Here is a 14,389-nt window from a genome sequence, read left to right on the forward strand (position 1 = left end):
ATGACATTATACAAAAGTAATAAAAGCAGTGTAGCTGTGAATGCAGAACTGGGGTGAGACGGCAGAACACTTAGTCCTCATGTCCACAGGCGGGTAGGATTCAATGGTCGGGAGCCCCACCGCGGAATCCTACCCTGCCCGCGGCATGAGGACATTACTTACTATGCCAGATCCTCTGAGTGGCCGTGTGGGTCATCCATCATCTCCTCCGTGGATGTGGGCTGGCCCGCCAGCCGACATGACCCCACACATGCACAGTGGAGAATTTTTAATTTTATTTTTAAATCTCCTGCTTTCCCACGGAATCGTCTATGGGCGGCCTGAACTGCAGATCATCCGCGCGAGTAGACTACGCAGATTTGGCAATTCAAACCCACCTATGGACATGAGCCTAAGGCTGGGCTCACACGGGACGGATTTGCCGCGGAATTTCTGTGCATCAAATCCCCCAGCGGCTCCTAATCCCGGGATTAGCCAGCCATGTGGACGAGATTTTGCAAAAATCTTGTCCACACGGAGCAGCAAAGCCATGCTGAGCCGGCGCGGCGGTGTGGAATTTTCAGCAGCCGCATGTCAATTTTTTTTGCCCGTTGCGGCGCCTCTCCTCTCTATGGGGAGAGAAAGCCACAATGGAATGCCAGCGCCCAAACTGCTTCAAAACCCGCCACGGATTTTGAAGCAGTGCCTATCCCGCAGAAATCTCGTGGTTTTTCGGTGTGGCCAAACAGCGAAATTTCCCTCCAATGGGAACCCAGCCTTATTAGCGTCAGCAGTGTATGTATTTTTTATCTTCACCTGTACTAATTATTTATGCAAAAGACTGTTGAAATAATAGTGACTCTTTAAAAATACACATGTTTTCTATATAATCTCCAAAAATCTGTTGTCTCCCAGCAGTACTAGAGTATCCTGGATATGAGGTCTCCTTGTTCATGAAATATACTATAGTCACATTTGCCAGACCTGGTAATTGTGAAACACTTTTCATGGAAAATGCAACAAGCAGGCAAGATAGAACACAATGCAAGGATTTTGTGGACCTTGTAAAAATCAAATTTCTTTATTTTATACATAAAAGGCTTCTAGGAAATAACCAGATATAAAACAAGTTCTACCACTTTTCTGAACAAGATGGCTTACGCAACAATGGTTAAACACAGGTCTGAAGTTCTTAGAAACCTGAATGAATAAGCACCATTGTTGAGACACCATAGATAAATCCTGTCTGTACAAGTAAAACTACAGTAATGCCGATACATACAGTAAAGTGGCTAGAAATGACCCAAATAGGACTACCGCACTTTGGGTTACTTCATTTGGAGAAAAGACAGTTAAATGTACACCTTTGCACTTTTTTAATCAATGTGTTTTTGGAAATAAAAACTTTGTAGTTTGTTTTCATTAAGAATTTCTGGTGTTTGATTTCTATGTTTATATTGTTTCCCAAGGTACTGCAGGCTGGAAGACCGAAATGATCAGGGGGACAGAGAGCAGAGAAAGCTACTATTACAGTGGGTGTTAATTCACTCCGAGTGATGGGGAACATGGTAGGTGGGCTTCCCTGCCTTCCAGAAACTGATTGACAGCTTTCTCCCTATGCACACCCCAATAGTGAGAAGACTGCCCATGAGCTAAAAGAAAGCAGGAGAGCTTGCAAATCATGAATACATCATACTCCTGCCTCACAGATGTTGCAGCACATCGCACCAAATAAACACAGTATAACAAAAACTACATCATATTCACAGATATGCTGCTGAAATCAGCAAGTCTGCCACTAAAACTTATTGCCCTCACATAGGGCGGCATAAATGGGATGACAAAAAACAGAGAAATTTGGCAACTTACATTCTTTTCCTAGAAAGAAGGAATAGAAACAAAGGTGATTGATACTCAGGTACAGCCAACCCTGACGTGGCACTCTTCCTTTCCAGCAGCAGCAAGAGTAAAAAGTGATCAGCTTTTCAGCCTCTGGGAAGTTGAATCTGCTTTCAAATTTTACCAATCCCTCACGGAATTTTTCAGGATCCTCCTCTTGCTCTGCCAATCTGCTACTAGTCTCTTCCGCAATAAGACCCTGTGGTAAATGCAGAAAAAATAACAGGGACATGATTCCTTTATTCATCATGTTGGGAATATAAAAGCAGAGAATAGTATTGAATGAGTAGACCCGTTTTCCTATTTAAGGGCAGTGATTTCTCAAATCCTTTAAAATAACAAGCGTATTCAGATAGTTGTAAGTTCTTGGCTAAATTCTAAGTATTTTGGGGTCCAGTGGCGTCATGGTGGCCTACCAGCGCTTTTCCTGGCTGGCAGGGCACTCTGAAGAGACGTCTCGTGCGTCTAGGCATATTTCTGTATTAGGGCTCCTGTCCACGGGCGTTTTTGCATTGCGTTCCCCGTGGCGATAATCCGGCCGCGGGGAACGCAGTACACGCTTTTCATTGCGTTGCTATGTCCACGAGCAGAGAAGCATAGCGATTCTCCGCTTGTGGCCGGCAAATCGCAGCATGCTGCAAATTGCCGCGATTCTCCACGGTGAGCCTGTCAGATAGGCTCACCGTAGAGATCCGTCTGCTGGCTCCTGGTCCCGGGCAGCAGCTCCCGTGGGGGATATTGCAACACCCGTGGACAGGCAGACTTATGCAATTTGTGTAGCGACATCACAGCAAAACTGCTGAAAATTAACAGCTACAAAGATTTGGTTCTATGGAAGTGCTGCACTTTGCACAAAATTGCAGTACAACCGCAGCTATAAGAGTAGGCCACTTGGTGACATCAGATTCACCTGACAACAGTCCTGCAGCCAGGGGAGGAGAGGATGTTGTTGCTCTTTGTGGTCAAAGGTAATGAGGGGATTAGTAAGGAGACGTAGCAGTCTATGTGACAGAAGAGGAAATCAGGGGGAGCAATCTAAAGGCCCTTTTAGACGCAATGATCGCTCAAACGTCAGTTTGAGTGACAGTTTTGTGCGATCATTTTGCGTAAACTCTTAAGTGGCTACTAAGCTATTTAAGAGTTTATTAGCATGCAAATGAAGCCTTTCGCTGAATGCAGGTAACAGCTGAAGGTCTGTTACCTGCATTCAGCTCCATTGTTCTTGAATGGGATAGCAGTTAAAAGATTACTATCAGCGCTATCCCACTGAGAACTCAGCGTGCGGCGCTAACAAGACACATTGCTGATTTTAAGCAGGCTTGAAGTCAGTGATGAAAACGAATAGTGCACGAAAAGTGCACGATGGCCGCGTGTTTAGACGCAGCGAATATCACTCAAAAGATGGCTTTTGAGCAAATTTTGAGCAATCATCATTGTGTCTAAATGGGCCTTAAGAGTGGGGAGCGAAGAAAGCAGTCTGTGTGAGAGAGACACAAACCATTTGGAACAGTATGTGAGAAAGAGGGGACAAGAAGACCAGTCTGTGTAAGCGGGAGGCACAAGGTAGCAGTCGGTATGTGTGAAGCAGTCTATGTAAAAGACAAGGACATTGGAAACTGCTTCCAAAAGGTCCTTGCCCTCATAGACAGTGTACGTAATAGAAGAGGGTGGCGCAGTGAGCAGTCTGCATTATAAAACGGCTGGCACGGGGGAGTAGTCTGTGTGAGAAAGAGTATGGACTAACAGACCAGGGTATTACGCAGGAGCTTCTTGGCATCTAAACAGGTCTTATCTGGTAATGAGAAACACTTCACTTGAGAAGTGAACAGCAATGCGAGTCACACATTAAAGGGATTTCAACTGTCTTCAGGAGGTGTCATAATAATGGTCTGGGCTGGATTAGGAAGAAAAGGAAAGGGAACATGTACAATCAGAGTAGAGGCCACCTGTGTGTCACTGGATTTAATAGCCTGTAATCATTTATACAGTCTGCAGAGCCCAATTTAGCACTGTGTTCCCTTCTAAGTATTACTTGCACAGTGGCGTCCCGGCCACCCACTGTGCAGCGAAGTGCAGCATGGGCCCATATGGGAGAGTGGGGCTGTGTTACAATTCTGTGCATAGCGGGTGGTGGAAAGGGTCACTGTGCAAGAACAACACTGAAGGGAACATGAGCAGGCTAATATCTGAGTGCAAGTAGCAGCTGGACAGTATATGAGGTGAGAAAGAGGCTGTGAAGTGGGACAGTATAATGTGCACAGATGAGCCAGGCTACAATACAAAAATCAAACATAGCACAAATTGTCCAAGCCTCATCCAATCAGGTTTAAATACTGTACTGTATCCAGACTCATCATCGCACAAGAGAACACAGAGTCTGCCTGTGTAAGGCTGGGTACACACAGGGCGGATTCCCGTCGGAAATCTCGCGGTTTGGCCGCAGCAAAAACCGCGAGATTTCCGCCGGGAGAACCGCCGCGGCTTAAACCGCGGCTGCTTTAAAGCGTCGCAGCGGCTTTAAAGCGGCCTGGCCGCTTGCTTTTCCGTTGCGGCCGGCGCTCCCATAGAGGAGAGCGCGGCCGCGACGAAAATAAACAAAAAAGGAAAGGTAAATAGACATGCTGCATCTTCTGAAACCGCGGCTGCGGCGGCCGCAGCCGCGGTTTCAGCTGGACTTACCGCAGCGGATTGGTCGTCCCGTGTGGACGAGATTTCTGAGAAATCTCGTCCACATGGCTGGCTAATCCCGAGATTAGCGGCCGTGGGCGGATTTGCCGCGGCCAAAAGCTACGGCAAATCCGCCCTGTGTGAACCCAGCCTTTATGTGTGATTGTAACATTGATATAAGTGATTACAATATCAGAGCAAAAGGATAATTTATTGCAGAAAACTGAACACTTGAATGGAGGTTCTAATACCTGATGGGGAGCTATGTGGGAAGGTGGGGGGGGGGGGGGGGGGGGGACGCCAGGACAGCAAAGTGGACAGTGCTGTAACTGGGGAGCAAATAATTCATGAGGTGCTGTGAGGACTGAGGAACGTTGAACCCCATCCCTTTTGTTTATATACGTAACTTTGATGTTCAGACCCCATTTTTTTACATAAGTAACATGCATGCGCAGCAATTTCTTTATATGTACTCCTTACCAGAACTCTTACATACAATTCTGATAATCAGCATATATTAAGGAACCGCAGTGCATGAAATTCCCATGTATAAAAAAAATGTTTTAAAAAGTATCTTGGTACTCATAGATTTTCTTATTATTTTTTTTTTTGCGTCTGCTTTGCTGCTTAATCCTGGGATTAAAATTGCAGGCGGAATTTCCGTGCAGAAGGTCCGTGGCAATTCCACCCAGTGGGTACTACAGGCAGCTCTTATTAAAGAGAATAAGACAAGCCTGTAGTACTCAAAATGGCCACTATAAGTAATATGGCATTTTTAGGAACAGGATCATGCTGAAGAGGCTACAGTGCTAGGTCAAGCGCCACAGTCCCTTCAATCAGCTGATTGGTGGGTATCCAAAGGGCGGACCCCTTTAAGTGACGCCCATAATTCTTAACTTTTTTTTTTTTTTTTTTTTTTTTAACACTCATTAAAAAAATTTTTTTTCTGTCTTCAGATATTCCAGGACTACTGTTAGACTAGCATCACTTGTCGTTTGTATTCTGTGTCCACCTCGGTAATTGCTGCACTGTGTACAAGGAGGGATCAATGGTGCGGGGAGCTGGCGGCTTGTCAGAAGAGATGCTTACACCACTGCAATGACAGCATTGCTGCCTGTCTCTCTTCTGACATTAGAGAAGACTCTGCAGCTTCTGAAGGAGCCGCTCACCAGCCAGGGAACCCTCAGTAAACCCAGTGGAGCAGAGAGACGAACAGGACTGAGGACACATGTATAACCGCCTTGGAATATTTACACAGCAGAAACAGCTAGTGCTATCCTGACATTAGTCCTGCGATATCTGGTGGTGGAAGAAGCTATTAAAATTAGTGTAAATACAAAAAACGGATAAAATAATGGACTGCATTTAATGACAAATAATATCTTTAATGGAATAAAAGAAATACCGACTGCTCATATATAATCAACGCGAGATTCACATGCACAAAAAACTGACTGCAATGACAAGAAGCTGTCAATATATAATTAGAATCAGATAGATACAACAGGAATTAGAAAGACAAGCAACATTTTACTGATATCGAGCAGAAATAAGCCGAATGTCTGTGGTTGGCTATATTTAGGCAAATAAGACAATTCCCCAAGCCACAGCATTTGCATGGAAACTATTCATGGACATCGGAATAGTAATCAGGCCTTACCTTAACTTTACCCTTTACAAAGTTAGCTATGTCCTCTTTGTTATCAAACACTGAAAGAGTGTGAAGCAAGTTTTGTTCTAACCATTCCCAGTGCTGGAGAATCTCTTTCATGGTGGCTCCTGGTGAAATAGAATGTACACTGTATTCCTGCAGTCTATGGAAGGTCTATAGAATTAAAAGACACCCAGTTTATAAGCTAAAAAATCTGTCACTTATTTGCAGCCCCTTTAAAACAGAACAAAGTGTACATCTGGTTCATAATAAATCATGTAGATTCAGTCTAGTAAGAACCGTCTACACCAATACTTCCATAGGAATAGCAGTTGTGTCCCTTCCATTCTCCTTACTAAAAGAGACAGCCAGCTGGCTAAGAGTTTTGAAAAACAGGAAAATCTTGATAAAAGCACATCACGCCATTTATAAAAAAAAGGTGGAGGCATAAAAGAAGAAAACCCCACAACACTGCACGGTGCATTCAAGTTCTAAGGTCTCCTAATTTGTTTCTCTTGGGAATAGTAGCAGATAGGAACATGGTACATATTTGAGAAGATGCGGGGCAATCTTCAGGGATGAGCGAGATAGAAGGCAGCATTATCCAGTACACAGAACCCGTGTGACAGCGGCTGGAGGTAGAAGCGGTTTCCATACAAAGTGAAAAATGTGCATTCATAGGTGCAATCGTTCAAAGAAGGCCAAGTGTTGTGTGAAAATGAATGAAAGGAGCCTCGGCTGTACAGCATCCGTTCGAACAACATGACTGCATGGGCAGAGCAAGTGGTTATGGAGGACCACAGATTGTGGCAGAGATAGCCTGCAAAGTTGACATTTTCATAGGATGTGACCTGAAGATGCAGAAAGTGGGTGCTGCAAAAGTTAACTGACAACACTCCTGCGGGGACGGAGCTATAATCGGGCACAGCGCGCAAGGGGGAAGCATTCTGTGACTGCAGCGTCGGGGTCAGTAGCCCCTGGAGCTTCCGGACGAAATTACAGCAGCGGGGTTGGCAGATAGTTGACGCCACAGGACAGCTTTCTGGAAAATGTGATGGCAATGGGGTTCGGGAGGTTGAAGACGCCACTGGACAGCAGCCTCCAGGGAACTGTGAGCGACGGAGGTGAAACAGGAGGCACACCTGCGGCATGTGGGGAAACTGGGAAAGCAGAGGAGCACTGATGGGAACACTGGGAGCAGAGGCAGACATGCTGTGGGAATTGTGTGAGCGGCGGAGCAGGGACACCTGCGGCATGTGGGGAACCCAATCTACGCTCCACAGCCAATGGGGAGCTATGGGTGTGACAGGGGTGTTCCTCCATCCAAGCCATGTCAAACCCCTAGCTTCCGGTGGGGACAAGGTACACTAATACTGTGGCCCTTATTTAGGCGTTTCTGCAGGACGACAACTATGAAGTGGTTTTTCATACTTATTACTCACCTGACCCTGCACCTAGCGATTTTTGCCTTTTCCAAGAATGAAGGATGCTCTCCGTGGTCAACCATTTTTCAGTTGTGACTCACTTGCATCAGCAATTTTCCAGTGGGTAAAGTAGACCTCTTAAAAAGCATTTGCAGTGGTCATGCAGTCATGGCGTCACCATTGTGAAAAATGTGTTTGTAAAGAGGAACATTATCTTAAGAAGTGACAAAATTTCTGGGGGAAGAAGTAGGTAATTAGTGCTTTAGAAAAAAAAAGTTGGAGACTTTAGAACTCGAATGCACTTTGTGAATGTTAGAATCATTTAGCATTCAAGAAGAAAAAACCCCAAAAGGAAACACACACTAGCACAAAATGCCACTTAGAGAGACCCTCCAGTCCCAGTACGAAATTTGTCTAGGGACTAAAGGGGGTGGGGGGAAAAAAAAGTTAAATTATCTGATGCTATTCTTTCTCCCTGGTCAGTCACCAATCTGCTTCTTCATTTCTTCCAACATAATAGCAGCGCTCCCATCACTACTCTATGCACAATGCTCATCTGAACGGCACTAGCCAATCAGAACAGCACGTAACTTCGTAGATTACCGATGCACCACCAATGATCAGTGTGCATAGGGTAGTCTAACAGTCACCATGGCCATCTTGGAATAATGAAGAGCGGCCCCAGGAACAAGCAGATGGGCAGACGAACAAGGAGAAAAGACAACACCAAATAATATAACTACCCCTGATCCCTGGACAAAATGTATTCTGGGAACAGAGGGTTACTTTAAAAATAAAAACAAGCACACAAAAAAAGGCATCTTTAACATATCAATTCAAAAGTATTAAAAAGAAAATGAAGCAAATCTGGAGATATTCTTAGTTTTAAAAACCCTAGACCCTTTTGTACTTGCAGCTTGAATGCAGACTTGTGTGTCCCCATAGTAATTGGCTACAAACAAAAACTGTATAATTTGCTCCTGCAGTCATACTGCCACCTATCATCTTCTACAGAAGGGATTATGACTGTGGTATCAGACTACACATGATCTATTTGTAGTCTGTAACCATAGAGACATCTAGGTCTGCATCATGAGCTGCAGGCACAGAGCGCTAGGATATTTTAAAATGAATCAAGATCAATTGCAAAGACCCTTTGTTTTTAACATCTACTAGAGAGAGTCTGCTAGTCAGAGAAGGGAGTAGTAGGGACTCCCGATTCCCTGCAAACTAGCATTCTGGTCCTCTTAGAAGAATTCAGGGCTGAATCCGCACTGCCAATTTTTCTTTTACATCCCTTGTTTGACCGCTCTGTCTACAGTTACACAGAGCATGACACTAGTCTTAGTCTCAAGCAGAAGATTTCCACTGCCCAATACCAATGGCTGATGTCATGTTTGAAAGACACCAGGCGATGGAGGCCGACTTGGCAGAAGTTCTAAATGCAAATGATATGTTGCAGCCCTCTCATACAATAGCAAGTTCCTCTTTCTTACAGAGATACAGAAGCACAGATAAGTATGCTGAACAAGCCTATAACTGGCAGCAGGGCCACGTGCTCGGTCTCCAAGGCATTCATATGTAGCAAGGCTCCTATTATGAATCAATAGGAGGGTTGCAGAAGAGACTGCCTGCTTCACACAGATTCCTGGGGGACAGGAACATCTTTCAGACATGCCATTACAAGATCAAATTTTCTCTTGTTTACACACTATGTAGACTACAGCAGATAAACTAGGTTATCATCCGGAATAAGGAAACTGCTTGGAGTTAACAGTAATATCACAATTAATATAGCAACACAGGAAAATTCTGATAAAACCTTGTAAATAAGTGTAACCCCTTAAGGACAGGCCCATTTTAACCCCAATGACTAAATTTACTTAATTCTCTGGATCAGCACAATTAGGCTGGATTCATACGAACGTATATCGTCTCAGTTTTCACGCCGAGCGGATATACGTCGTCCTCATCTGCAGGAAGGGGCAGGGAGGATGGAAGAGTCAGGAGCAGGAACTGAGCTCCCGCCCCCTCTCTGCCTCCTATTCCCCCCTCTCCGCCCCTGTGCACTATTTGCAATGAAAGGAGGCGGGACGGGCAGGGCTAAGTGGCGCAAATTAGCCCCACCCCCGTCCCACCTCTCCCCACTGCAAATAGTGCAGAGGGGCAGAGAGGAGGCAGAGAGGGGGCGGGAGCTCAGTTCCTGCTTCTGGCTCTTCCAGCCTCCCCCCCTGCAGAGAGAGACGATGTATAATCGGCTCGGCGTGAAAACTGAGCCGATATACATTCGTGTGAATCCAGCCTTACAGCAATACTACCACTAAGGCTTTACTATTTTTGCACACTAAAAACTGTTGCATTCTAAGAGCTATAATATAAAATGTTTACTTTTCCATCAATGGAGTTGTATGGGGGCTTGTTGTTTTTCCGGGATGCGCAGCAAATTTCGTTGATACCAGTGTCAGGAACATATGATAGTTTGATCATTTTTTATTTTATTTTTTGGAGGCAAGATTAACAAAAAAAAAAAACAAAAAAAAAAAACTTAATTCTGGCATTGTTTTAAAGGGGTTTTTTTTAAAAAAAAAAAAAAAGGTCATCATGCAGTAAAAGCGATGTCAATTTAATTTTGTGTGGGTCAGTATGATTACAATACCAAATTTATGGGTTTTGGGGGTTTTTTTGTTTGCTTGTTTTTTTTTTCTACTTCTGCAGACTAGAATCGCCTTTTTAAAAATATATTTTCTGGATTGCTGCATTCAAAAACCTACAACATTGGTATTTTTCTGTCGACTTAGTTATGTGGCGGCTTTTTTTAATTTTATTTAGGGCAAGCTGTAGTTTTTAAATGGTATTTTTTGGCTCATGGCTATTCACTTTTTATTCCGTTTTTTCGAGACAGGACTTTATCCATTGTTCACCATATGGGTTAAGTAATGTCCTAACTTTTTGTTTTTTATTAGGTTTGTTATAAACATATCGATGCCAATTTTGTAGAGTTTTTTTTTTTTTTTTAAAACACAATACCAGGTAAAAATGGGGTGGACATTTGTATTTTACTCTTTTATACCTTTTCTCCTGGAATGTGAATGTTTTTTTTTTGTTAGTAGAATATATGGCAATAGTTCAGTATTGCCATGTAGTCTACAAGCCTATTAGACTCTGCCAATAGTAGGGCTAATAGGCCACCTGTAGACTGCTTAATTGGAAGGCCATTGTTAGACCTCCGGGTTACCATACGATTGTATTTTCAAAGCCCAATTGGTAACAAAGGGAGCCCCTCCCTCTGTCTATGTTTTAGATGCCGAAGTTCCATTGACCACAGCATCTAAAGGGTTAAAAGGCTGGAATGACAGCTAGCTCCAATCCCTGCGATTAGTGCAGAAGCCCAGTTGACGTGTCAGCTGAGCCCCTGCTACACTCAGCACAGCCCACCCATGCCGGGCTTCCAATGTAGTGCTGTAAAAAGGCGTATGCATCAGAAGAAAGTCCATAAGTGGCTGCTGTAAAACGTCATATAGGCAATCACTAACGGATTAAACGACTTCATATACAAAAACAAAAATGTGTATGCCATATATGCTGCTGCTACTACCACTACCGCCAAGACCTCTGCTGCCACTACAACCACCTTCTGGGAAGACCTCTCAACTACATTATAGAGCAGGGCAGTTAAAATCTGCACCCATTCAGCCAAAAGAGTTTGAAAAGGACCTGTAATATTGTAGAATCAGTAGGATTGGCTACATAGCTCTGCAGTCGCGGCTGCGCTGGACTCTTAACACATTTTTCCATACTCACCTCTGTTTGATCTTACAGACTTCTTAGATCCAGCTCCCAGTGCTGTGAAGTGGGTGGTCCCCCCAAGCAATCAATGGACGATGCCTGGACTTGATTGACAGTGACTGGTGAGTCCTACCCACTTGACAGATTTACAGCGCTGAGAGTCAACATGGCTACGACTGCAGAGCTATACAACCAGCTTCACTGCTTTACATGATGAGGGTCCTCTTTATGTGAGATTTAGAACTGGCTTGCAATAGGACCTTTCTTCAGTCATAAGGACATTGTCACGCCAAATCAAGAAAGTCTTCACCAACCTACTACTCCAAAAGTGTACAATGCTCCTTTTCCCTGTTGGAAATAAGGTATCCAACTAAAACCAAGAAGAACAACCATAAAACATTTTTTGTTTCCACCTAAATTCACAATTGCCACAGTACATTCAAGGAGGAAGAACTTATCAGACTGCCAAATGATGGAGCATGATACGTGGAGCAGTGGAAACCCATCCTCTGGAATCAGAGTTAAATGGCTCTGCGCTTTGGCATTCCATGCAATGAACTCACTCTTGCATGTAACTGCTCTAAAAAAACAAAAAAAAAAACACCCAATGGAGTAAAAGCCAATTTTCCTCATTTTAGGGAAAATATTTTCTTCCCAACACCAAATCTGGCAATTAGACTAATCCCAGGATCAACAGCCATTCTGAAGTAATCAGTGACTATACCATGTAACATTACACTCAAGAAAGGCATCCAGGCCCCTGTTGAACTCCTTTAGCGAGTCCCCCATCACTAGATGTCTCCTCATCACAATCCAAGAAGCATCAAAATGATTTGTATAACAAAGGTGACAAACTACATTACATTTTTGATGTCTGCTTTCCATGTCAACATATTTCATAGGTATAACTATAGGAACAAACCTCTAGTTTTTAGAGGTTTGTGTTAGTCATTGGGGTCATTAGCTGTGAAACACTGCACACAACACGGTTATTTCTGGTTACCTTAACATCCACGGTCATGCAGGCACAGACCATGCTTCGGATGTAGGCAATGAAGAAACTCACCAATTGCTAGGGCCCAGTATACCTCTGACTCACCACAAGCAATGCTTGAGTAAACTTGCGATCCAGGGACTTGAAGTAGTATCCGAAATGGAGCAACTCGGGCATTGGAATCCAGTACCGCATCCAGGGCACCCACGAGACGACCTATTAAAGTAAGGAGTAAAGACTATTAATCTATTGTAAAAAAAACTAATGCATCATTGACCTTGTATCTTTAACTTGACACATTAACTGGAACAGGTTAAACATTATAACTACACTGTGCGAATGAGTGAGAACTGAAAATGCTTCACATGTTAGGCTGTGTCCACATCTGCAAGATGCTCCATTCGGAGCTTCCGGCACAAAATGCCGAACAAAGGAGTGCCAGAAGTTGCGCTACTTTGTCCAGTAAAATGCTGGCGAGCATGCTGAAAGCAGGATGGCCCCCACTATAGTGAATGGCGTTCGCCTAGCGCCGTTTGGGTCCAGCATGTACAGGATCTGGCACTCCTAGTTTTTTCATCAGTCGGCTTCTAGGATGGAGGCAAACAGCGAAAAGTAATAGCGCTACTGTGAACCCAGCCTTATATGATCAGAACACATCAGCTGAGCGGAGACCACGGGCATAAATAAAGTGATCTTATATACAGACTCATACTAACACACGAAGGCTATAATGTTTATCTCATGCAGACACAGGCGAGGGTACAAAATCAGACGCTCAGCTGTTAGGAGATGCTGGAAATAGTACTACTCATTACTGGAATTCAGTAGCCCACGCAGAAGATGACTGCATTTTCAAAGTAACCCTAACGCCTGGTTCACACGCAGCATTTTAAAGTGATTAGGAGTTTTGAGGGAGCGTTCACAGAGAATACGTACAGAGGTAAATATTTATATGGCACAATACTTAGAGAAAACCCAACCAAAATGACAGTTTACGGCCATTTCAGAGGACAATCGACTGCAAAATTAACTAGGTCAATCACTTGCAAAGGTCAACGACAGCAGACAGCCTGCCAAAGACACGAAATATATCAGTTTTTCAAATTATAACCGACTGTAGCCAAAATTCCAAGTGTACGGCACGGCCGGCCGAATCCAGATCATCATGCTCTCTTGGGCAAACCCATAAAATCCAAGAAAGAGCTGAGTTCCGCTATTGCCTGCAGCCGGAAACAGCCTGGGGCAGAAAGAAAGAGCTTATAAACATGCTCCTTCAGGGCTGCGGGGTCAGTAAACCAAACCTCCGACTACTTCATATATCACTCATGTTATTTAACGGATACATTCACTGTATTAAAATCACTGGTGTACCTATAGGGGATGCGGTTGCAGTCGGGCCCAGGACCCTTAGGGGGCCATAAGGCCTCCCTTCTCCATATAGGGAGCCCAGTACTATGAATAAAGCATTATAGTTGGGGGCCCTGTTACAGATTTTGCATTGGGACCCAGAAGCTTCAAGTTACGCCTCTGCATTAAGGGGTTAAGAGACATTGGGGGCCCCAAGATAAACTTTTGCTCCCGGGCCCATGAGCCTTTAGCTACGCTCCTGAATTTAAAATGGTAACATCAGGCTTTTCCTCACCATTATGATAAAATCATTAAAGGGGTTGTCCCGCGAAACAAAGTGGGGGTATACACTTCTGTATGGCCATATTAATGCACTTTGTAATGTACATTGTGCATTAATTATGAGCCATACAGAAGTTATTCACTTACCTGTTCCGTTGCTAGCGTCCTCGTCTCCATGGTGCCGTCTAATTTCAGCGTCTAATCGCCCGATTAGACGCGCTTGCGCAGTCCGGTCTTCTCCCTTCTGAATGGGGCCGCTCGTGCCAGAGAGCTGCTCCTCGTAGCTCCACCCCGTCACGTGCCGATTCCAGCCAATCAGGAGACTGGAATCGGCAATGGACCGCACAGAAGACCTGCGGT

At 44.2% G+C, this 14,389-nt stretch overlaps 1 protein-coding gene across 4 annotated transcripts in view; it reads right to left on the reverse strand.

Annotated features, from left to right (window-relative positions):
- TBC1D8 (TBC1 domain family member 8) overlaps window positions 1–14,389 on the reverse strand; it is a 72,902-nt gene that overhangs the window by 37,426 nt on the left and 21,087 nt on the right. For 2 of the 4 annotated variants that reach the window (XM_066577696.1, XM_066577689.1), the window contains exons 3-5: window positions 12,473–12,616; window positions 6,206–6,324; window positions 1,849–2,077 (exon numbers count right to left, since the gene is read on the reverse strand). In XM_066577696.1, the coding sequence (XP_066433793.1) occupies window positions 1,849–2,077; window positions 6,206–6,324; window positions 12,473–12,616 (492 nt within the window). The remainder of the gene's footprint in view (window positions 1–1,848; window positions 2,078–6,205; window positions 6,325–12,472; window positions 12,617–14,389) is intronic. The other 2 variants (XM_066577704.1, XM_066577711.1) reach the window with 2 other exon arrangements.

This window comes from Eleutherodactylus coqui, chromosome 1, assembly GCF_035609145.1.
Source record: "Eleutherodactylus coqui strain aEleCoq1 chromosome 1, aEleCoq1.hap1, whole genome shotgun sequence".
Classification (NCBI taxonomy): Eukaryota; Metazoa; Chordata; class Amphibia; order Anura; family Eleutherodactylidae; genus Eleutherodactylus; species Eleutherodactylus coqui.